The sequence below is a fragment of the Salvelinus alpinus genome, chromosome 18 (genome assembly GCF_045679555.1).
Source record: "Salvelinus alpinus chromosome 18, SLU_Salpinus.1, whole genome shotgun sequence".
Taxonomy (NCBI): Eukaryota; Metazoa; Chordata; class Actinopteri; order Salmoniformes; family Salmonidae; genus Salvelinus; species Salvelinus alpinus.
Genome location: NC_092103.1, coordinates 52,033,293 through 52,058,221, shown reverse-complemented (window position 1 = coordinate 52,058,221; position 24,929 = coordinate 52,033,293). Strand labels below are relative to the sequence as shown.

Here is a 24,929-nt window from a genome sequence, read left to right as displayed (position 1 = left end):
CCTCACACATACAGAGATACTGCATCGACATACAGAGATACTGCATCGACATACAGAGATACAGCATCGACATATAGAGATACTGCTTTGAAATGTAGTTCTTGTGGTGTTGATCACGTGATCATCATTTCTCCTCTCTTTTTCATCAGATCCCCCCGGGCTGCTCAGCATTTCCTGTCATGTGCCCAATCACAGCCTAGTATTGTGTTCATGGGTGGAGTCTGTGAAGACCCACCTACCAGCCCTGTACCACACCTCCTATAGGTAAGCTGCTGTAGCGTAGGCAGAAACCCGTTGGTGGGTGGGTGTGCAAAACTTTTGGTGGGCAGGAATTGAAGTGCTAAAATCCTAAATAAAACATAGGATTACACCATTTACACCTGATTTCACAGACCATTTATTTACAATGTAACTTCATGGCTTGTTTCACACACGGCGCACGGCCTACACAACACACACAACACACACAACACACACACAACACACACACACACACACACACACACACACACACACACACACACACACTCTCTGAACTAGAACGCCATGCCGTTGCACAGGTCACAACAGGCCTCTGTTTTACTGGATCACAGCCAGGATATCAGTGGAACTAACTGCAGTACACACCTATATAGATGTAAACTTAAAAACAAGATTACAAGATTGAATTGAGAATAGTCTGATGTGACTATATTATTAATAGGCAGCCTATATTCGTGATCAAATTATGAATGAAGAGACTGATGAACAGGAAGCCAAGCTTTTAAAAATTTTTTTTACTTGGGACTTTTTCCAAACCTTAAAGTTTTTTAAATAATTTAACCAGGCAAGTCATTTAAGAACAAATTCTTATTTACAATGACGGCCTACACCGACCACTGGGCCAATTGTGCGTCGCCCTATGGGACTCCCAATCACGGCCGGTTGAGATACAGCCTGGATTCTAACCAGGGTCTGTAGTGACGCCGCTAGCACTGAGATGCAGTGCCTTAGACCGCTGTGATACAGCCTGGATTCTAACCAGGGTCTGTAGTGACGCCTCTAGCACTGAGATGCAGTGCCTTAGACCGCTGTGATACAGCCTGGATTCTAACCAGGGTCTGTAGTGACTCCTCCAGCACTGAGATGCAGTGCCTTAGACCACTGTGATACAGCCTGGATTCTAACCAGGGTCTGTAGTGACTCCTCACTGAGATGCAGTGCCTTAGACCACTGTGATACAGCCTGGATTCTAACCAGGGTCTGTAGTGACTCCTCACTGAGATGCAGTGCCTTAGACCACTGTGCCACTCGGGAGCCCGAGGTCTGTGAACAGTATCTTTAAAATGTTTTTGATGTGATCAACATTTAATGTTTATTTCACATTACGCAACACATTAGGCAGGATCACATTACAAATGTTATCCAACATGACAACGCTAACGTACATTACAACTGTTTACATGCGTGACCTTTGGAATAAGGTTCTTACTGTGGAATGCAGTGTTTGGTTTTCGCCAGGCGTAATGGGACCCATATCGTCCAAAAATGGTATACATCTGTCCATAGAACATTCTCCCATAAGTCTTGATGATCATCCAGGTGTTCCCTTATCAAATCAAATCAAATGTTATTTGTCACATACACATGGTTAGCAGATGTTAATGCGAGTGTAGCGAAATGCTTGTGCTTCTAGTTCCGACAAAGCAGTAATAACCAACAAGTAATCTAACCTAACAATTCCACAACTACTACCTTATACACACAAGTGTAAAGGGATAAAGAATATGTACATAAAGATATATGAATGAGTGATGGTACAGAACGGCATAGGCAAGATGCAGTAGATGGTATAGAGTACAGTCTATACATATGAGATGAGTAATGTAGGGTATGTAAACATAAAGTGGCATAGTTTAAAGTGGCTTGTGATACATGTATTACATAAAGATGGCAAGATGCAGTAGATGATATAGAGTACAGTATATACATATACATATGAGATGAGTAATGTAGGGTATGTAAACATTATATTAAGTGGCATTGTTTAAAGTGGCTAGTGATACATTTTTACATAATTTCCATCAATTCCCATTATTCAAGTGGCTGGAGTTGAGTCAGTATGTTGGCAGCAGCCACTAAATGTTAGTGGTGGCTGTTTAACAGTCTGTTGGCCTTGAGATAGAAGCTGTTTTTCAGTTTCTCGGTCCCTGCTTTGATGCACCTGTACTGACCTCGCCTTCTGGATGATAGCGGGGTGAACAGGCAGTGGCTCGGGTGGTTGTTGTCCTTGATGATCTTTATGGCCTTCCTGTGACATCGGGTGGTGTAGGTGTCCTGGAGGGCAGGTAGTTTGCCCCCGGTGATGTGTTGTGCAGACCTCACTACCCTCTGGAGAGCCTTACGGTTGTGGGCGGAGCAGTTGCCGTACCAGGCGGTGATACAGCCCGACAGGATGCTCTCGATTGTGCATCTGTAGAAGTTTGTGAGTGCTTTTGGTGACAAGCCGAATTTCTTCAGCCTCCTGAGGTTGAAGAGGCGCTGCTGCGCCTTCTTCACAACGCTGTCTGTGTGGGTGGACCAATTCAGTTTGTCCGTGATGTGTACACCGAGGAACTTAAAACTTTCCACCTTCTCCACTACTGTCCCGTCGATGTGGATAGGGGGGTTGATGGAAGGAACCATGAATTCTGCTCTGCATCAGATAATTCTACAGGAGAATGTCAGGCCATCTGTCTGTGAGCTGAAGATGAAACGCAGCAAGACAATGATCCAAAACACACAATCAAGTCTATGTGAAAATGGTTAAAAAGCAACACACATTAAGTTTTGTAATGGCCTAGTCAAAGGCCAGATCTAATCCTAATTGAGATGTTGTGGCAGGACTCGAAACAAGCAGTTTATGCTTGAAAAACCCACAAATGTAGCTGAGTTAAATTCGTTTTTCATGCAAGCGTTGGCCAAAATTCCTCCACAGTGATGTGAGAGACTGATTTACAATTACAGGAAGCATTTAGTTGCAGTCTTTGCAGCTAAAGGTGGAGCAACCAGTTACTGAGTGTAAGGGGGAAATTACTTTTTACACAGGGGATTTGGGTGTTGCATAACTTTGTTCATTAAATAAATAAAATATGTAAAAAAAAATAAAATAAAGATTTGTAAACTCAGGTTCCCTTTATCTAATATTAGGTTTTGGTTGAAGATCTGACAACATTCAGTATCAGAAATATGCAAAAAATATGCAAAAATAGTGAACATTTTAATTGGGACAGTGTCTACATAAGTTTAAATGTCTGGACTGAATGGAACTTTATCAGGTTCATAAAACACAGTTATTAGGTTCATAAAACACACAGTTATCAGGTTCATAAAACACACAGTTATCAGGTTCATAAAACACACAGTTATCAGGTTCATAAAACACACAGTTATCAGGTTCATAAAACACACAGTTATCAGGTTCATAAAACACACAGTTATCAGGTTCATAAAACACAGTTATCAGGTTTATAAAACACACAGTTATCAGGTTTATAAAACACAGTTATCAGGTTTATAAAACACACAGTTATCAGGTTTATAAAAGACACAGTTATCAGGTTCATAAAACACAGTTATTAGGTTCATTAAACACACAGTTATCAGGTTCATAAAACACACAGTTATCAGGTTTATAAAACACACAGTTATCAGGTTTATAAAACACACAGTTATCAGGTTTATAAAACACACAGTTATCAGGTTCATAAAACACACAGTTATCAGGTTTATAAAACACAGTCATCAGGTTCATAAAACACAGTCATCAGGTTTATAAAACACAGTCATCAGGTTTATTAAACACAGTCATCAGGTTTATAAAACACACAGTCATCAGGTTTATAAAACACACAGTTATCAGGTTCATAAAACACAGTTATCAGGTTCATAAAACACAGTTATCAGGTTCATAAAACACAGTTATCAGGTTTATAAAACACAGTTATCAGGTTAATTAAAACACACAGTTATCAGGTTTATAAAACACAGTTATCAGGTTAATTAAAACACACAGTTATCAGGTTCATAAAACACACAGTTATCAGGTTTATAAAACACACAGTTATCAGGTTCATAAAACACACAGTTATCAGGTTTATAAAACACACAGTTATCAGGTTCATAAAACACACAGTTATCAGGTTCATAAAACACACAGTTATCAGGTTTATAAAACACACAGTTATCAGGTTCATAAAACACAGTTATCAGGTTCATAAAACACAGTTATCAGGTTAATTAAAACACACAGTTATCAGGTTCATAAAACACACAGTTATCAGGTTTATAAAACACACAGTTATCAGGTTCATAAAACACAGTTATCAGGTTTATAAAACACAGTTATCAGGTTAATTAAAACACACAGTTATCAGGTTTATAAAACACTCAGAGTTGCCAAACAATTCTTAAAAATGACCACAACGGCATTGTTTTAAAATATAAATTTCTTTAGAATCACAGTTACACAGGTGCAATCAATTTGGGACAAATATATTTTCTATTTCAATAACCACATTTCCATCCACAGTTTTTATGCGAGAAAAGTCATATCATATAAAACACTAGAGGAAGTTTCGGTACAATTTGAATCAGGTTTTTTTCCGGTTAAAATGAATTCAGTTAAAACGCAATTAAGCGCAAATATTGATATAATAACCAACATGGTGTGTGGTCCTCCCACTACAACTCAGGAAACCATGATATAAACCTAGCTACTCTGTTATATTCCATCATATTAACCTAGCTACTCTGTTATATTCCATCATATTAACCTAGCTACTCTGTTATATTCCATCATATTAACCTAGCTACTCTGTTATATTCCATCATATAAACCTAGCTACTCTGTTATATTCCATCATATTAACCTAGCTACTCTGTTATATTCCATCATATTAACCTAGCTACTCTGTTATATTCCATCATATTAACCTAGCTACTCCCCAGCTTCTCCTTCACCCAAATCCAGATACCCCTACAAATCAGCTGGGCTAGACAATCTGGACCCTCTCTTTCTAAAATGATCTGCCGCCATTGTTGCAACCCCTATTACCAGTCTGTTCAACCTCTCTTTCATAGCATCCGAGATCCCTAAAGATTGGAAAGCATTCATGGTCATCCCCCTCTTATAAGGGGGAGACACCCTGGACCCAAACAGTTACAGACCTATATCCATCCTGCCCTGCCTATCTAAGGTCTTCGAAAGCCAAGTTAAAAAACAGATCACTGACCATCTCGAATTCCACCGTACCTTCTCTGATGTGCAATCCAGTTTTCGAGCTGGTCACGGGTGCAATTCAACCACGCTCAAGGTCATAAACGATATCATAACCGCCATCGATAAAAGACAGTACTGTGCAGCCGTCTTCATCGACCTGGCCAAGGCTTTCGACTCTGTCAATCACCATATTCTTATCGGCAGACTCAACAGCCTTGGTTTCTCAAATGACTGCCTCGCCTGGTTCACCAACTACTTCTTAGACAGAGTTCAGTGTGTCAAATCGGAGGGCCTGTTGTCCGAACCTGTGGCAGTCTCTATGGGGGTACCACAGGGTTCAATTCTCGGGCCGACTCTTTTCTCTGTATACATCAACAATGTTGCTCTTGCTGCGGGCGATTCCCTGATCCACCTCTACGCAGACGACACCATTCTGTATACATCTGGCCCTTCTTTAGACACTGTGTTAACTAACCTCTGAACGAGCTTCAATGCCATACAACACTCCTTCCGTGGCCTCCAACTGCTCTTCAACGCTAGTAAAACCAAATGCATGCTTTTCAACCGTTCGCTGCCTGCTCCTGCCCGCCTGTCCAACATCACTACTCTGGACGGTTCTGACTTAGAATATGTGGACAACTACAAATACCTAGATGTCTGGCTAGACTGTAAACTCTCCTTCCAGACTCATATTAAACATGTCAAATCCAAAATTAAATCTAGAATCGGCTTCCTATTTCGCAACAAAGCCTCCTTCACTCACGCCGCCAAACATACCCTCGTAAAACTGACTATCCTACCGATCCTCGACTTTGGCGATGTCATTTACAAAATAGCTTCCAATACTCTACTCAGCAAACTGGATGCAGTCTATCACAGTGCCATCCGTTTTGTCACCAAAGCCCCTTATACCACCCACCACTGCGACCTGTATGCTCTAGTCGGCTGGCCCTCGCTACATATTCGTCGCCGGACCCACTGGCGCCAGGTCATCTATAAGTCCATGCTAGGTAAAGCTCCGCCTTATCTCAGTTCACTGGTCACAATAACAACACCCACCCGTACCACGCGCTCCAGCAGGTATATCTCACTGATCATCCCAAAAGCCAACACCTCATTTGGCCGCCTTTCCTTCCAGTTCTCTGCTGCCTGTGACTGGAACGAATTGCAAAAATCGCTGAAGTTGGAGACTTTTATTTCCCTCACCAACTTTAAACATCTGCTATCTGAGCAGCTAACCGATCGCTGCAGCTGTACATAGTCCATCTGTAAACAGCCCACCCAATTTAACTACCTCATCCCCATACTGTTTTCATTTATTTACTTTTCTATGAGCTTATTCTAGATCAGCACTCATACCTTGAGACGCTTGATACTTAGACTCAGTTTGACAGGGAGCTTGATACGTACAGACTCAGTTTGACAGGGAGCTTGATACGTACAGACTCAGTTTGACAGGGAGCTTGATACGTACACACTCAGTTTGACAGGGAGCTTGATACGTACACACTCAGTTTGACAGGGAGCAGAAATGATGTTGTTATTAATTGATCTCTCTCTCCTTCCCAGCAGCACCACAAGTGAATAACCATCTCTCTCCCTCTCCTCCTCTCCTCTCCTGTCCTCTACCCCCCTCTAGGGGTAATAAGAGCCAGGTGAGGATGTGTGTGGTGTCGTCACCACCACAGCAGCAGTGCACCATCACAGACCCTACCATGTGGCAGCTCTACCACTACATCAACATCACCGAGACCAACCCTCTGGGGTCACAGACCACCATCATACAGGTCAAGTTCCATGAGCTCTGTAGGTCACATTCACATTTCCCGCTGTGTGTGTGTGTGTCTGTAGGTCAACCTCTCATCTGGACAGTGTGTCTGTAGGTCAACCTCTCATCTGGACAGTGTGTCTGTAGGTCAACCTCTCATCTGGACAGTGTGTCTGTAGGTCAACCTCTCATCTGGACAGTGTGTCTGTAGGTCAACCTCTCATCTGGACAGTGTGTCTGTAGGTCAACCTCTCATCTGGACAGTGTGTCTGTAGGTCAACCTCTCATCTGGACAGTGTGTCTGTAGGTCAACCTCTCATCTGGACAGGGTGTCTGTAGGTCAACTTCTCATCTGGACAGTGTGTCTGTAGGTCAACCTCTCATCTGGACAGGGTGTCTGTAGGTCAACCTCTCATCTGGACAGTGTGTCTGTAGGTCAACCTCTCATCTGGACAGGGTGTCTGTAGGTCAACCTCTCATCTGGACAGTGTGTCTGTAGGTCAACCTCTCATCTGGACAGTGTGTCTGTAGGTCAACCTCTCATCTGGACAGTGTGTCTGTAGGTCAACCTCTCATCTGGACAGTGTGTCTGTAGGTCAACCTCTCATCTGGACAGTGTGTCTGTAGGTCAACCTCTCATCTGGACAGTGTGTCTGTAGGTCAACCTCTCATCTGGACAGTGTGTCTGTAGGTCAACCTCTCATCTGGACAGGGTGTCTGTAGGTCAACCTCTCATCTGGACAGGGTGTCTGTAGGTCAACCTCTCATCTGGACAGTGTGTCTGTAGGTCAACCTCTCATCTGGACAGTGTGTCTGTAGGTCAACCTCTCATCTGGACAGTGTGTCTGTAGGTCAACCTCTCATCTGGACAGGGTGTCTGTAGGTCAACCTCTCATCTGGACAGTGTGTCTGTAGGTCAACCTCTCATCTGGACAGTGTGTCTGTAGTCAACCTCTCATCTGGACAGGGTGTCTGTAGTCAACCTCTCATCTGGACAGTGTGTCTGTAGTCAACTTCTCATCTGGACAGTGTGTCTGTAGGTCAACCTCTCACCTGGACAGGGTGTCTGTAGGTCAACTTCTCATCTGGACAGTGTGTCTGTAGGTCAACTTCTCATCTGGACAGTGTGTCTGTAGGTCAACCTCTCATCTGGACAGGGTGTCTGTAGGTCAACCTCTCATCTGGACAGGGTGTCTGTAGGTCAACCTCTCATCTGGACAGTGTGTCTGTAGGTCAACCTCTCATCTGGACAGGGTGTCTGTAGGTCAACCTCTCATCTGGACAGTGTGTCTGTAGTCAACCTCTCATCTGGACAGGGTGTCTGTAGTCAACCTCTCATCTGGACAGTGTGTCTGTAGTCAACCTCTCATCTGGACAGTGTGTCTGTAGGTCAACCTCTCATCTGGACAGTGTGTCTGTAGTCAACCTCTCATCTGGACAGTGTGTCTGTAGTCAACCTCTCATCTGGACAGTGTGTCTGTAGTCAACCTCTCATCTGGACAGTGTGTCTGTAGGTCAACTTCTCATCTGGACAGTGTGTCTGTAGTCAACCTCTCATCTGGACAGTGTGTCTGTAGGTCAACTTCTCATCTGGACAGTGTGTCTGTAGTCAACCTCTCATCTGGACAGGGTGTCTGTAGGTCAACCTCTCATCTGGACAGGGTGTCTGTAGGTCAACTTCTCATCTGGACAGGGTGTCTGTAGGTCAACCTCTCATCTGGACAGTGTGTCTGTAGGTCAACCTCTCATCTGGACAGGGTGTCTGTAGGTCAACCTCTCATCTGGACAGTGTGTCTGTAGGTCAACCTCTCATCTGGACAGGGTGTCTGTAGGTCAACTTCTCATCTGGACAGTGTGTCTGTAGGTCAACCTCTCATCTGGACAGGGTGTCTGTAGGTCAACTTCTCATCTGGACAGGGTGTCTGTAGGTCAACCTCTCATCTGGACAGTGTGTCTGTAGGTCAATCTCTCATCTGGACAGGGTGTCTGTAGGTCAACTTCTCATCTGGACAGTGTGTCTGTAGGTCAACTTCTCATCTGGACAGTGTGTCTGTAGGTCAACTTCTCATCTAGACAGGGTGTCTGTAGGTCAACCTCTCATCTGGACAGGGTGTCTGTAGGTCAACTTCTCATCTGGACAGTGTGTCTGTAGGTCAACTTCTCATCTGGACAGTGTGTCTGTAGGTCAACCTCTCATCTAACTGTGTCTATCTGTCTTATTACCCTAGCCTTATTTAATAACCTTGTCATGTTGTGTCTTCAGTCATCACAAGTGTAAGTTGTTGATTCTTAACTGCCTTCTGTGTTTGTGTACCTTTAATAGTGTGTTTCTCACCCCACCTCCCCTCTCTCTCACCCCCCTCTCTCTCTCTCGCTCTCTCTCTCTCACCCCCCGCTCTCTCTCTCACCCCCCCCCCCCCTCTCTCTCTTTGTGTGTCTACAGTGCAGCCAGACCCCCCGGAGGCAGTAACAGCAGTGGGGATGGTAGGATATCCCATGAGGCTCCAGGTGTACTGGACGTACCCTGCCTCCTGGCTCCACGACGCTGTGCCCTTCCCCCTCCTCTTCCAGCTCCGCTACCGTCCTGTAGGATCCAGCATCTGGTCTACCGTTAGTTCCTCTATTCATCATACTACCTCTCCCTCCATCTCTATCTCTATCTCACCCCCTTCCCCCTCCGCTTCCGGCTCCGCTACCGTCCTGTAGGATCCAGCATCTGGTCTACCGTTAGTTCCTCTATTCATCATACTACCTCTCCCTCTCCCTCCCCCTCCATCTCTATCTCACCCCCTTCCCCCTCCGCTACCGTCCTGTAGGATCCAGCATCTGGTCTACCGTTAGTTCCTCTATTCATCATACTGAATATTGTATTGTGGCAGTCAGTTCCTCTCCTATACTCTACTGCTTACTTGTCTAACCACTGTCTCTACCCACTAATTACATTATATTAGTTCCTACTATATCCTACCCACTAATTACATTATATTAGTTCCTATGCTATCCTACCCACTAATTATATTATATTAGTTCCTATACTATCCTACCCCCTACTAAATACATTATATTAGTTCCTATTGTAACGGCGTTCCTCCTCCTCTTCATACGAAGAGGAGGAGCAGGGATCGAACCAACATGCAGACTTGTGATTTGACATTATATTTATTAAAGTAAAGACGAAAACACAAACTTCACTTAAAACAAAACAAAACAACAAACGGAGTAGACAAACCTGAACGTAAGGACTTACATGTAACGCAGAACGAACGAACAGGAAAATGACTACACAAAACAACGAACGAACGAAACAGTCCCGTATGGTGCAACATAGACACAGACACAGGAGACAACCACCCACAAACAAACAGTGTGAAAACACCTACCTTAATATGGCTCTCAATCAGAGGAAATGAAAACCACCTGCCTCTAATTGAGAGCCATATCAGGTCACCCTTTAAACCAACATAGAAACAGAAAACATAGACTGCCCACCCAAACTCACGTCCTGACCAACTAACACATACAAAACTAACAGAAAACAGGTCAGGAACGTGACACCTATACTATCCTACCCACTACTAAATACATTATATTAGTTCCTATACTATCCTACCCACTAATTACATTATATTACTTCCTACTATATCCTACCCACTAATTACATTATATTAGTTCCTATACTATCCTACCCACTACTAAATACATTATATTAGTTCCTACATTATCCTACCCACTAATTACATTATATTACTTCCTACTATATCCTACCCACTAATTATATTATATTAGTTCCTATACTATCCTACCCACTAATTACATTATATTAGGTCCTATACTATCCTACCCGCTAATTACATTATATTAGTCAGTTCCTATACTATTCTACACAGTTACTATATTATATGATTTAATGCTAACTTTGTTTTGGTCTACAGTCAGTCCTCCTATCTGACTGTGATTTGGTCTGCAGTCAGTCCTCCTATCTGACTGTGTTTTGGTCTGCAGTCAGTCCTCCTATCTGACTGTGTTTTGGTCTACAGTCAGTCCTCCTATCTGACTGTGTTTTGGTCTGCAGTCAGTCCTCCTATCTGACTGTGTTTTGGTCTACAGTCAGTCCTCCTATCTGACTGTGTTTTGGTCTACAGTCAGTCCTCCTATCTGACTGTGTTTTGGTCTACAGTCAGTCCTCCTATCTGACTGTGTTTTGTTCTGCAGTCAGTCCTCCTATCTGACTGTGTTTTGGTCTGCAGTCAGTCCTCCTATCTGACTGTGTTTTGGTCTGCAGTCAGTCCTCCTATCTGACTGTGTTTTGGTCTGCAGTCAGTCCTCCTATCTGACTGTGTTTTGGTCTGCAGTCAGTACTCCTATCTGACTGTGTTTTGGTCTACAGTCAGTCCTCCTATCTGACTGTGTTTTGGTCTGCAGTCAGTCCTCCTATCTGACTGTGTTTTGGTCTGCAGTCAGTCCTCCTATCTGACTGTGTTTTGGTCTGCAGTCAGTCCTCCTATCGGACTGTGTTTTGGTCTACAGTCAGTAATCCTATCTGACTGTGTTTTGGTCTACAGTCAGTAATCCTATCTGACTGTGTTTTGGTCTGCAGTCAGTCCTCCTATCTGACTGTGTTTTGGTCTGCAGTCCGTCCTCCTATCTGACTGTGTTTTGGTCTGCAGTCAGTCCTCCTATCTGACTGTGTTTTGGTCTGCAGTCAGTCCTTCTATCTGACTGTGTTTTGGTCTACAGTCAGTCCTCCTATCTGACTGTGTTTTGGTCTACAGTCAGTCCTCCTATCTGACTGTGTTTTGGTCTACAGTCAGTCCTCCTATCTGACTGTGTTTTGGTCTACAGTCAGTCCTCCTATCTGACTGTGTTTTGGTCTGCAGTCAGTCCTCCTATCTGACTATGTTTTGGTCTGCAGTCAGTCCTCCTATCTGACTGTGTTTTGGTCTGCAGTCAGTCCTCCTATCTGACTGTGTTTTGGTCTGCAGTCAGTCCTCCTATCTGACTGTGTTTTGGTCTACAGTCAGTCCTCCTATCTGACTGTGTTTTGGTCTACAGTCAGTAATCCTATCTGACTGTGTTTTGGTCTACAGTCAGTAATCCTATCTGACTGTGTTTTGGTCTGCAGTCAGTAATCCTATCTGACTGTGTTTTGGTCTGCAGTCAGTCCTCCTATCTGACTGTGTTTTGGTCTGCAGTCAGTCCTCCTATCTGACTGTGTTTTGGTCTACAGTCAGTCCTCCTATCTGACTGTGTTTTGGTCTGCAGTCAGTCCTCCTATCTGACTGTGTTTTGGTTTGCAGTCAGTCCTCCTATCTGACTGTGTTTTGGTCTGCAGTCAGTCCTCCTATCTGACTGTGTTTTGGTCTGCAGTCAGTCCTCCTATCTGACTGTGTTTTGGTCTACAGTCAGTCCTCCTATCTGACTGTGTTTTGGTCTACAGTCAGTAATCCTATCTGACTGTGTTTTGGTCTACAGTCAGTAATCCTATCTGACTGTGTTTTGGTCTGCAGTCAGTAATCCTATCTGACTGTGTTTTGGTCTGCAGTCAGTCCTCCTATCTGACTGTGTTTTGGTCTACAGTCAGTAATCCTATCTGACTGTGTTTTGGTCTGCAGTCAGTCCTCCTATCTGACTGTGTTTTGGTCTACAGTCAGTCCTCCTATCTGACTGTGTTTTGGTCTGCAGTCAGTCCTCCTATCTGACTGTGTTTTGGTCTACAGTCAGTAATCCTATCTGACTGTGTTTTGGTCTACAGTCAGTAATCCTATCTGACTGTGTTTTGGTCTGCAGTCAGTCCTCCTATCTGACTGTGTTTTGGTCTGCAGTCAGTCCTCCTATCTGACTGTGTTTTGGTCTGCAGTCAGTCCTCCTATCTGACTGTGTTTTGGTCTGCAGTCAGTCCTCCTATCTGACTGTGTTTTGGTCTGCAGTCAGTACTCCTATCTGACTGTGTTTTGGTCTGCAGTCAGTCCTCCTATCTGACTGTGTTTTGGTCTGCAGTCAGTCCTCCTATCTGACTGTGTTTTGGTCTACAGTCAGTCCTCCTATCTGACTGTGTTTTGGTCTGCAGTCAGTAATCCTATCGGACTGTGTTTTGGTCTACAGTCAGTCCTCCTATCTGACTGTATTTTGGTCTGCAGTCAGTCCTCCTATCTGACTGTGTGTTGGTCTGCAGTCTGTCCTCCTATCTGACTGTGTGTTGGTCTACAGTCAGTCCTCCTATCTGACTGTGTTTTGGTCTGCAGTCAGTCCTCCTATCTGACTGTGTTTTGGTCTGCAGTCAGTCCTCCTATCTGACTGTGTTTTGGTCTACAGTCAGTACTCCTATCTGACTGTGTTTTGGTCTACAGTCAGTCCTCCTATCTGACTGTGTTTTGGTCTGCAGTCAGTCCTCCTATCTGACTGTGTTTTGGTCTGCAGTCAGTCCTCCTATCTGACTGTGTTTTGGTCTGCAGTCAGTCCTCCTATCTGACTGTGTTTTGGTCTACAGTCAGTCCTCCTATCTGACTGTGTTTTGGTCTGCAGTCAGTCCTCCTATCTGACTGTGTTTTGGTTTGCAGTCAGTCCTCCTATCTGACTGTGTTTTGGTCTGCAGTCAGTCCTCCTATCTGACTGTGTTTTGGTCTGCAGTCAGTCCTCCTATCTGACTGTGTTTTGGTCTACAGTCAGTCCTCCTATCTGACTGTGTTTTGGTCTACAGTCAGTAATCCTATCTGACTGTGTTTTGGTCTACAGTCAGTAATCCTATCTGACTGTGTTTTGGTCTGCAGTCAGTAATCCTATCTGACTGTGTTTTGGTCTGCAGTCAGTCCTCCTATCTGACTGTGTTTTGGTCTACAGTCAGTAATCCTATCTGACTGTGTTTTGGTCTGCAGTCAGTCCTCCTATCTGACTGTGTTTTGGTCTACAGTCAGTCCTCCTATCTGACTGTGTTTTGGTCTGCAGTCAGTCCTCCTATCTGACTGTGTTTTGGTCTACAGTCAGTAATCCTATCTGACTGTGTTTTGGTCTACAGTCAGTAATCCTATCTGACTGTGTTTTGGTCTGCAGTCAGTCCTCCTATCTGACTGTGTTTTGGTCTGCAGTCAGTCCTCCTATCTGACTGTGTTTTGGTCTGCAGTCAGTCCTCCTATCTGACTGTGTTTTGGTCTACAGTCAGTCCTCCTATCTGACTGTGTTTTGGTCTGCAGTCAGTACTCCTATCTGACTGTGTTTTGGTCTGCAGTCAGTCCTCCTATCTGACTGTGTTTTGGTCTGCAGTCAGTCCTCCTATCTGACTGTGTTTTGGTCTACAGTCAGTCCTCCTATCTGACTGTGTTTTGGTCTGCAGTCAGTAATCCTATCGGACTGTGTTTTGGTCTACAGTCAGTCCTCCTATCTGACTGTATTTTGGTCTGCAGTCAGTCCTCCTATCTGACTGTGTGTTGGTCTGCAGTCTGTCCTCCTATCTGACTGTGTGTTGGTCTACAGTCAGTCCTCCTATCTGACTGTGTTTTGGTCTGCAGTCAGTCCTCCTATCTGACTGTGTTTTGGTCTGCAGTCAGTACTCCTATCTGACTGTGTTTTGGTCTACAGTCAGTCCTCCTATCTGACTGTGTTTTGGTCTGCAGTCAGTCCTCCTATCTGACTGTGTTTTGGTCTGCAGTCAGTCCTCCTATCTGACTGTGTTTTGGTCTGCAGTCAGTCCTCCTATCGGACTGTGTTTTGGTCTACAGTCAGTAATCCTATCTGACTGTGTTTTGGTCTACAGTCAGTAATCCTATCTGACTGTGTTTTGGTCTGCAGTCAGTCCTCCTATCTGACTGTGTTTTGGTCTGCAGTCCGTCCTCCTATCTGACTGTGTTTTGGTCTGCAGTCAGTAATCCTATCGGACTGTGTTTTGGTCTACAGTCAGTCCTCCTATCTGACTGTGTTTTGGTCTACAGTCAGTCCTCCTATCTGACTGTGTGTTGGTCTACAGTCAGTCCTCCTATCTGACTGTGTTTTGGTCTACAGTCAGTCCTCCTATCTGACTGTGTTTTGGTCTACAGTCAGTCCTCCTATCTGACTGTGTTTTGGTCTGCAGTCAGTCCTCCTATCTGACTATGTTTTGGTCTGCAGTCAGTCCTCCTATCTGACTGTGTTTTGGTCTGCAGTCAGTCCTCCTATCTGACTGTGTTTTGGTCTGCAGTCAGTCCTCCTATCTGACTGTGTTTTGGTCTACAGTCAGTCCTCCTATCTGACTGTGTTTTGGTCTACAGTCAGTAATCCTATCTGACTGTGTTTTGGTCTACAGTCAGTAATCCTATCTGACTGTGTTTTGGTCTGCAGTCAGTAATCCTATCTGACTGTGTTTTGGTCTGCAGTCAGTCCTCCTATCTGACTGTGTTTTGGTCTGCAGTCAGTCCTCCTATCTGACTGTGTTTTGGTCTACAGTCAGTCCTCCTATCTGACTGTGTTTTGGTCTGCAGTCAGTCCTCCTATCTGACTGTGTTTTGGTTTGCAGTCAGTCCTCCTATCTGACTGTGTTTTGGTCTGCAGTCAGTCCTCCTATCTGACTGTGTTTTGGTCTGCAGTCAGTCCTCCTATCTGACTGTGTTTTGGTCTACAGTCAGTCCTCCTATCTGACTGTGTTTTGGTCTGCAGTCAGTACTCCTATCTGACTGTGTTTTGGTCTGCAGTCAGTCCTCCTATCTGACTGTGTTTTGGTCTGCAGTCAGTCCTCCTATCTGACTGTGTTTTGGTCTACAGTCAGTCCTCCTATCTGACTGTGTTTTGGTCTGCAGTCAGTAATCCTATCGGACTGTGTTTTGGTCTACAGTCAGTCCTCCTATCTGACTGTGTTTTGGTCTGCAGTCAGTCCTCCTATCTGACTGTGTGTTGGTCTGCAGTCTGTCCTCCTATCTGACTGTGTGTTGGTCTACAGTCAGTCCTCCTATCTGACTGTGTTTTGGTCTGCAGTCAGTCCTCCTATCTGACTGTGTTTTGGTCTGCAGTCAGTACTCCTATCTGACTGTGTTTTGGTCTACAGTCAGTCCTCCTATCTGACTGTGTTTTGGTCTGCAGTCAGTCCTCCTATCTGACTGTGTTTTGGTCTGCAGTCAGTCCTCCTATCTGACTGTGTTTTGGTCTGCAGTCAGTCCTCCTATCGGACTGTGTTTTGGTCTACAGTCAGTAATCCTATCTGACTGTGTTTTGGTCTACAGTCAGTAATCCTATCTGACTGTGTTTTGGTCTGCAGTCAGTCCTCCTATCTGACTGTGTTTTGGTCTGCAGTCCGTCCTCCTATCTGACTGTGTTTTGGTCTGCAGTCAGTAATCCTATCGGACTGTGTTTTGGTCTACAGTCAGTCCTCCTATCTGACTGTGTTTTGGTCTACAGTCAGTCCTCCTATCTGACTGTGTGTTGGTCTACAGTCAGTCCTCCTATCTGACTGTGTTTTGGTCTACAGTCAGTCCTCCTATCTGACTGTGTTTTGGTCTACAGTCAGTCCTCCTATCTGACTGTGTTTTGGTCTGCAGTCAGTCCTCCTATCTGACTATGTTTTGGTCTGCAGTCAGTCCTCCTATCTGACTGTGTTTTGGTCTGCAGTCAGTCCTCCTATCTGACTGTGTTTTGGTCTGCAGTCAGTCCTCCTATCTGACTGTGTTTTGGTCTACAGTCAGTCCTCCTATCTGACTGTGTTTTGGTCTACAGTCAGTAATCCTATCTGACTGTGTTTTGGTCTACAGTCAGTAATCCTATCTGACTGTGTTTTGGTCTGCAGTCAGTAATCCTATCTGACTGTGTTTTGGTCTGCAGTCAGTCCTCCTATCTGACTGTGTTTTGGTCTGCAGTCAGTCCTCCTATCTGACTGTGTTTTGGTCTACAGTCAGTCCTCCTATCTGACTGTGTTTTGGTCTGCAGTCAGTCCTCCTATCTGACTGTGTTTTGGTTTGCAGTCAGTCCTCCTATCTGACTGTGTTTTGGTCTGCAGTCAGTCCTCCTATCTGACTGTGTTTTGGTCTGCAGTCAGTCCTCCTATCTGACTGTGTTTTGGTCTACAGTCAGTCCTCCTATCTGACTGTGTTTTGGTCTACAGTCAGTAATCCTATCTGACTGTGTTGTGGTCTACAGTCAGTAATCCTATCTGACTGTGTTTTGGTCTGCAGTCAGTAATCCTATCTGACTGTGTTTTGGTCTGCAGTCAGTCCTCCTATCTGACTGTGTTTTGGTCTACAGTCAGTAATCCTATCTGACTGTGTTTTGGTCTGCAGTCAGTCCTCCTATCTGACTGTGTTTTGGTCTACAGTCAGTCCTCCTATCTGACTGTGTTTTGGTCTGCAGTCAGTACTCCTATCTGACTGTGTTTTGGTCTACAGTCAGTAATCCTATCTGACTGTGTTTTGGTCTACAGTCAGTAATCCTATCTGACTGTGTTTTGGTCTGCAGTCAGTCCTCCTATCTGACTGTGTTTTGGTCTGCAGTCAGTCCTCCTATCTGACTGTGTTTTGGTCTGCAGTCAGTCCTCCTATCTGACTGTGTTTTGGTCTACAGTCAGTCCTCCTATCTGACTGTGTTTTGGTCTGCAGTCAGTACTCCTATCTGACTGTGTTTTGGTCTGCAGTCAGTCCTCCTATCTGACTGTGTTTTGGTCTGCAGTCAGTCCTCCTATCTGACTGTGTTTTGGTCTACAGTCAGTCCTCCTATCTGACTGTGTTTTGGTCTGCAGTCAGTAATCCTATCGGACTGTGTTTTGGTCTACAGTCAGTCCTCCTATCTGACTGTGTTTTGGTCTGCAGTCAGTCCTCCTATCTGACTGTGTGTTGGTCTGCAGTCTGTCCTCCTATCTGACTGTGTGTTGGTCTACAGTCAGTCCTCCTATCTGACTGTGTTTTGGTCTGCAGTCAGTAATCCTATCGGACTGTGTTTTGGTCTACAGTCAGTCCTCCTATCTGACTGTGTTTTGGTCTGCAGTCAGTCCTCCTATCTGACTGTGTGTTGGTCTACAGTCAGTCCTCCTATCTGACTGTGTTTTGGTCTGCAGTCAGTCCTCCTATCTGACTGTGATTTGGTCTGCAGTCAGTCCTCCTATCTGACTGTGTTTTGGTCTGCAGTCAGTAATCCTATCGGACTGTGTTTTGGTCTACAGTCAGTCCTCCTATCTGACTGTGTTTTGGTCTGCAGTCAGTCCTCCTATCTGACTGTGTGTTGGTCTACAGTCAGTCCTCCTATCTGACTGTGATTTGGTCTGCAGTCAGTCCTCATATCTGACTGTAATTTGGTCTGCAGTCAGTCCTGTCCTCTATCTTCTGTAGACCTCTCTCACGTTATCTATCTTCATCCATCTCCCCCCCAGGTGGAGTCTAAGGCCAGATCCCTGCTAATAACCGACGCCCTTGCAGGCTTCGCCCACCAGCTGCAGGTGAGAGCCCAGGACGAGATCAACCCAGACAGCCAGTGGAGTGACTGGAGCCCCCTGCTGCAGACCTGGCCATGGCGCGGTGAGAGTCCTACTGCATACTACACACTAGTATACAATACTAATGTGTTCCAAATGGCCCTCTACTCCCTATATACTGCACGACTTTTAACCAGGACTCTACCAAATGGAGAGTACATTGTAAACAGTCTACAACTGGAACTTTATCAGACCCAGAACAGTGTTTGAATAGTTTCTCCTTAGTGTTACACAGTTACTTGGTCAGCGGTGTTATCTGTGTGAGACGGCATCATTATGTGGTGAATCCCACAGGTTGCACAGCAGATCCAACTGAACAAACCGTCCCTGTAGACGACAATGACAAAGACGCAAAGCCCTCTACAGCAAACACCAAGTCAGAGAGTAAGTCGCTTTTTCTAAGCCAGATACAGCCCATATCTTCTGTTTCTGTATACATCAGTCTCTGTATACATCAGTCTCTGTATACATCAGTCTCTGTATACATCAGTCTCTGTATACATCAGTCTCTGTATACATCAGTCTCTGTATACATCAGTCTCTGTATACATCAGTCTCTATATACATCAGTCTCTATATACATCAGTCTCTATATACATCTGTTTCTGTATACATCAGTCTCTGTATACATCAGTCTCTATATACATCAGTCTCTATATACATCAGTCTCTATATACATCAGTCTCTGTATACATCAGTCTCTATATACATCCCTCTCTATATACATATATACATCAGTCTCTGTATACATCAGTCTCTATATACATCAGTCTCTATATACATCAGTCTCTGTATACATCAGTCTCTGTATACATCAGTCTCTGTATACATCAGTCTCTGTATACATCAGTCTCTGTATACATCCCTCTCTATATACATATATACATCAGTCTCTGTATACATCAGTCTCTGTATACATCAGTCTCTGTATACATCAGTCTCTATATACATCAGTCTCTGTATACATCCGTCTCTATATACAGTACTGTTCAAAAGTTTGGGGTCACTTAGAAATGTCCTTGTTTTTGAAAGAAAATAAATTATTTGGTCAAGTACATTAGAGTGTCTAGTTTGAGAAACAGACGCCTCACAAGTCCTCAACTGGCAGCTTCATTAAATAGTACCAGCAAAACACCAGTCTCAACGTCAACAGTGAAGAGGCGACTCCGGGATGCTGGCCTTCTAGGCAGAGTTGCAAAGAAAAAGCCATATCTCAGACTTGGCAATAAAAATAAAAGATTACGATGGACAAAAGAACACAGACACTGGACAGAGGAACTCTGCCTAGAAGACCAGCATCCCAGAGTCGCCTCTTCACTGTTGACTTTGAGACTTGTGTTTTGCGGGTACTATTTAATGAAGCTGCCAGTTGAGGACATGTGAGGCGTCTGTTCTCTCTCTCTTCTGTTCTCTCTCTCTCTCTCCTGATCTCTCTCTGTCTCTCTCAATTCAATTCAATTCAATTCAAGGGGCTTTATTGGCATGGGAAACATGTGTTAACATTGCCAAAGCAAGTGAGGTAGATAATACACAAAAGTGAAATAAACAATACAAATTAACAGTAAACATTACACATACAGAAGTTTCAAAACAAGAAAGACATTACAAATGTCATATTATATATATACAGTGTTGTAACAATGTACAAATGGTTAAAGCACACAAGTTAAAATAAATAAGCATAAATATGGGTTGTATTTACAATGGTGTTTGTTCTTCACTGGTTGCCCTTTTCTTGTGGCAACAGGTCACAAATCTTGCTGCTGTGATGGCACACTGTGGAATTTCACCCAGTAGATATGGGAGTTTATCAAAATTGGATTTGTTTTCAAATTCTTTGTGGATCTGTGTAATCTGAGGGAAATATGTCTCTCTAATATGGTCATACATTGGGCAGGAGGTTAGGAAGTGCAGCTCAGTTTCCACCTCATTTTGTGGGCAGTGAGCACATAGCCTGTCTTCTCTTGAGAGCCATGTCTGCCTACGGCGGCCTTTCTCAATAGCAAGGCTATGCTCACTGAGTCTGTACATAGTCAAAGCTTTCCTTAAGTTTGGGTCAGTCACAGTGGTCAGGTATTCTGCCACTGTGTACTCTCTGTTTAGGGCCAAATAGCATTCTAGTTTGCTCTGTTTTTTTGTTAATTCTTTCCAATGTGTCAAGTAATTATCTTTTTGTTTTCTCATGATTTGGTTGGGTCTAATTGTGCTGTTGTCTCTCTCTCTCCTGATCTCTCTCTGTCTCTCTCTCTCTTTCCTGATCTCTCTCCTGATCTCTCTCTCTCTCTTGATCTCTCTCCTGATCTCTCTCTCTCTCTTGATCTCTCTCCTGATCTCTCTCCTGATCTCCCTCTCTCTCTCTCTCTCTCTCTCCCTCTCTCTCTCTCTCTCCTGATCTCTCTCTCTCTCCTGATCTCTCTCTCTCTCCTGATCTCTCTCTCTCTCTCTCTCTCTCTCTCTCTCTCTCTCTCTCTCTCTCTCTCTCTCTCTCTCTCTCTCTCTCTCTCTCTCTCTCTCTCTCTCTCTCTCTCTCTCTCTCTCTCTCTCTCTCTCTCTCTCGCTCTCTCTATTGATCTCTCTCTCTTTCCTGATCTCTCTCTCTCCTGATCTCTCTCTCTTCTGATCTCTCTCTCCTCTAGATTCGGAGGATGATGGTGGTAGTCTGGGAGTGGTGATATTTCTGGTCCTGTTTGCTGTCATCATCATAGCCTTGTTGTTCTCTCTATTTGTCCTCATGTGGTGAGATATGTCCTCCTGCATGTCTAAATCAGATTAATATGTTCTCTAACAACTGAATTGAACAATTCCTTCATATTGAAATATCTTATGTTTGTTGTCTAGGGTGAAGCAATGGAGGCGGGAAACCGTGACACGACAGGATCTGACCTCAATGTTGAAGATGAAGTCCTGCATATCTGAAGTGAGTCAGACCCCTATCAATGTCACTACTGTTGTTACAGACCCTCTCTGCTCTACGGCTGTTGTGACTCAGAGCCCTGATGTCTCTGTACTGAAGTGGTATTCTACTGTAGCATTCTACAACTGAGTTATCCTGCTGGCAGGACAGGTTTATTACCCTGGATAATGTCTGGGTTGTTCTAGGGCAGGACGTCCTCTGGGGCAGGGTGTGGAGGTTGGGGAATATGAGGGTTAGGTCGGGGGATGTTGTCTCTGGCTGAAATAGTGAAACAGTAGAAGTTGAGTTTTTCTGTGCAGTAGGGACCAATGTGCTGCACGGTAATACACAACCAGCACTGAGTGGCCTACAGCCGGGACGTACCCTATAAAACTATAAACTATCAACTATAAATATAAATATAAACGCAACATGTAAAGTGTTGGTCCCATGTTTCATGAGCTGAAATAAAAGAACCCAGAAATGTGCAGTTTAGTCACAAAACACAACGCCACAGATATCTCAGGTTTTGAGGGAGCGTAATAATTGGTATGCAGGAATGTCCACCAGAGCTGTTACTATAAACCTGTAACTCTGTAGTATAACGTATAACCCTGAGCAGCCATGGCTTTGACTAAAACCTTAACTATGTCTCTGTCTGTTTTATATGGTTTCTACTAAAACCTTAACTATGTCTCTGTCTGTTTATATGGTTTCTACTAAAACCTTAACTATGTCTCTGTCTGTTTATATGGTTTCTACTAAAACCTTAACTATGTCTCTGTCTGTTTATATGGTTTCTACTAAAACCTTAACTATGTCTCTGTCTGTTTATATGGTTTCTACTAAAACCTTAACTATGTCTCTGTCTGTTTATATGGTTTCTACTAAAACCTTAACTATGTCTCTGTCTGTTTATATGGTTTCTACTAAAACCTTAACTATGTCTCTGTCTGTTTATATGGTTTCTACTAAAACCTTAACTATGTCTCTGTCTGTTTATATGGTTTCTACTAAAACCTTAACTATGTCTCTGTCTGTTTTATATGGTTTTGACTAAAACCTTAACTATGTCTCTGTCTGTTTTATATGGTTTTGACTAAAACCTTAACTACATTTACATTTACATTTAAGTCATTTAGCAGACGCTCTTATCCAGAGCGACTTACAAATTGGTGCATTCACCTTATGATATCCAGTGGAACAACCACTTTACAATAGTGCATCTAACTCTTTTAAGGGGGAGGGGGGGGTTAGGAGGATTACTTTATCCTATCCTAGGTATTCCTTAAAGAGGTGGGGTTTCAGGTGTCTCCGGAAGGTGGTGATTGACTCCGCTGACCTGGCGTCGTGAGGGAGTTTGTTCCACCATTGGGGTGCCAGAGCAGCGAACAGTTTTGACTGGGCTGAGCGGGAACTGTACTTCCTCAGAGGTAGGGAGGCGAGCAGGCCAGAGGTGGATGAACGCAGTGCCCTTGTTTGGGTGTAGGGCCTGATCAGAGCCTGAAGGTACGGAGGTGCCGTTCCCCTCACAGCTCCGTAGGCAAGCACCATGGTCTTGTAGCGGATGCGAGCTTCAACTGGAAGCCAGTGGAGAGAGCGGAGGAGCGGGGTGACGTGAGAGAACTTGGGAAGGTTGAACACCAGACGGGCTGCGGCGTTCTGGATGAGTTGTAGGGGTTTAATGGCACAGGCAGGGAGCCCAGCCAACAGCGAGTTGCAGTAATCCAGACGGGAGATGACAAGTGCCTGGATTAGGACCTGCGCCGCTTCCTGTGTGAGGCAGGGTCGTACTCTGCGAATGTTGTAGAGCATGAACCTACAGGAACGGGTCACCGCCTTGATGTGAGTTGAGAACGACAGGGTGTTGTCCAGGATCACGCCAAGGTTCTTAGCGCTCTGGGAGGAGGACACAATGGAGTTGTCAACCGTGATGGCGAGATCATGGAACGGGCAGTCCTTCCCCGGGAGGAAGAGCAGCTCCGTCTTGCCGAGGTTCAGCTTGAGGTGGTGATCCGTCATCCACACTGATATGTCTGCCAGACATGCAGAGATGCGATTCGCAACCTGGTTATCAGAGGGGGGAAAGGAGAAGATTAATTGTGTGTCGTCTGCATAGCAATGATAGGAGAGGCCATGTGAGGATATGACAGAGCCAAGTGACTTGGTGTATAGCGAGAATAGGAGAGGGCCTAGAACAGAGCCCTGGGGGACACCAGTGGTGAGAGCACGTGGTGCGGAGACAGATTCTCGCCACGCCACCTGGTAGGAGCGACCTGTCAGGTAGGACGCAATCCAAGCGTGGGCCGCGCCGGAGATGCCCAGCTCGGAGAGGGTGGAGAGGAGGATCTGATGGTTCACAGTATCAAAGGCAGCCGATAGGTCTAGAAGGATGAGAGCAGAGGAGAGAGAGTTAGCTTTAGCAGTGCGGAGCGCCTCCGTGACACAGAGAAGAGCAGTCTCAGTTGAATGACTAGTCTTGAAACCTGACTGATTTGGATCAAGAAGGTCATTCTGAGAGAGATAGCAGGAGAGCTGGCCAAGGACGGCACGTTCAAGAGTTTTGGAGAGAAAAGAAAGAAGGGATACTGGTCTGTAGTTGTTGACATCGGAGGGATCGAGTGTAGGTTTTTTCAGAAGGGGTGCAACTCTCGCTCTCTTGAAGACGGAAGGGACGTAGCCAGCGGTCAAGGATGAGTTGATGAGCGAGGTGAGGTAAGGGAGAAGGTCTCCGGAAATGGTCTGGAGAAGAGAGGAGGGGATAGGGTCAAGCGGGCAGGTTGTTGGGCGGCCGGCCGTCACAAGACGCGAGATTTCATCTGGAGAGAGAGGGGAGAAAGAGGTCAAAGCACAGGGTAGGGCAGTGTGAGCAGAACCAGCGGTGTCGTTTGACTTAGCAAACGAGGATCGGATGTCGTCGACCTTCTTTTCAAAATGGTTGACGAAGTCATCCGCAGAGAGGGAGGAGGGGGGAGGAGGGGGAGGAGGATTCAGGAGGGAGGAGAAGGTGGCAAAGAGCTTCCTAGGGTTAGAGGCAGATGCTTGGAATTTAGAGTGGTAGAAAGTGGCTTTAGCAGCAGAGACAGAAGAGGAGAATGTAGAGAGGAGGGAGTGAAAGGATGCCAAGTGCGCAGGGAGGCGAGTTTTCCTCCATTTCCGCTCGGCTGCCCGGAGCCCTGTTCTGTGAGCTCGCAGTGAGTCGTCGAGCCACGGAGCAGGAGGGGAGGACCGAGCCGGCCTGGAGGATAGGGGACATAGAGAGTCAAAGGATGCAGAAAGGGAGGAGAGGAGGGTTGAGGAGGTCTCTGTCTGTTTTATATGGTTTTGACTAAAACCTTAAATATGTCTCTGTCTGTTTATATGGTTTCTACTAAAACCTTAAATATGTCTCTGTCTGTTTATATGGTTTCTACTAAAACCTTAACTATGTCTCTGTCTGTTTATATGGTTTTGACTATAACCTTAATAACTATGAGGTGATTTCTGTGTTGTTCCTCTTTTCCTTCTCTTGTCCTCTTCTCTCCTCTTCTCTCCTCCTTTCGTCTCTCCTCCTCTCTTCTCTCCTCCTTTCGTCTCTCCTCCTCTTTCATCCTCCTCTCTTCTCTCCTTCTCT

At 44.8% G+C, this 24,929-nt stretch overlaps 1 protein-coding gene across 2 annotated transcripts in view; it reads left to right on the top strand.

Moving 5' to 3' along the window:
• LOC139544455 (interleukin-11 receptor subunit alpha-like) overlaps nt 1-24,929 on the top strand; it is a 58,892-nt gene that overhangs the window by 30,424 nt on the left and 3,539 nt on the right. For both annotated transcript variants that reach the window (XM_071351568.1, XM_071351569.1), the window contains 7 exons: nt 150-264; nt 6,879-7,045; nt 9,451-9,617; nt 18,322-18,466; nt 18,718-18,807; nt 21,060-21,159; nt 21,262-21,340. In XM_071351568.1, the coding sequence (XP_071207669.1) occupies nt 150-264; nt 6,879-7,045; nt 9,451-9,617; nt 18,322-18,466; nt 18,718-18,807; nt 21,060-21,159; nt 21,262-21,340 (863 nt within the window). The remainder of the gene's footprint in view (nt 1-149; nt 265-6,878; nt 7,046-9,450; nt 9,618-18,321; nt 18,467-18,717; nt 18,808-21,059; nt 21,160-21,261; nt 21,341-24,929) is intronic.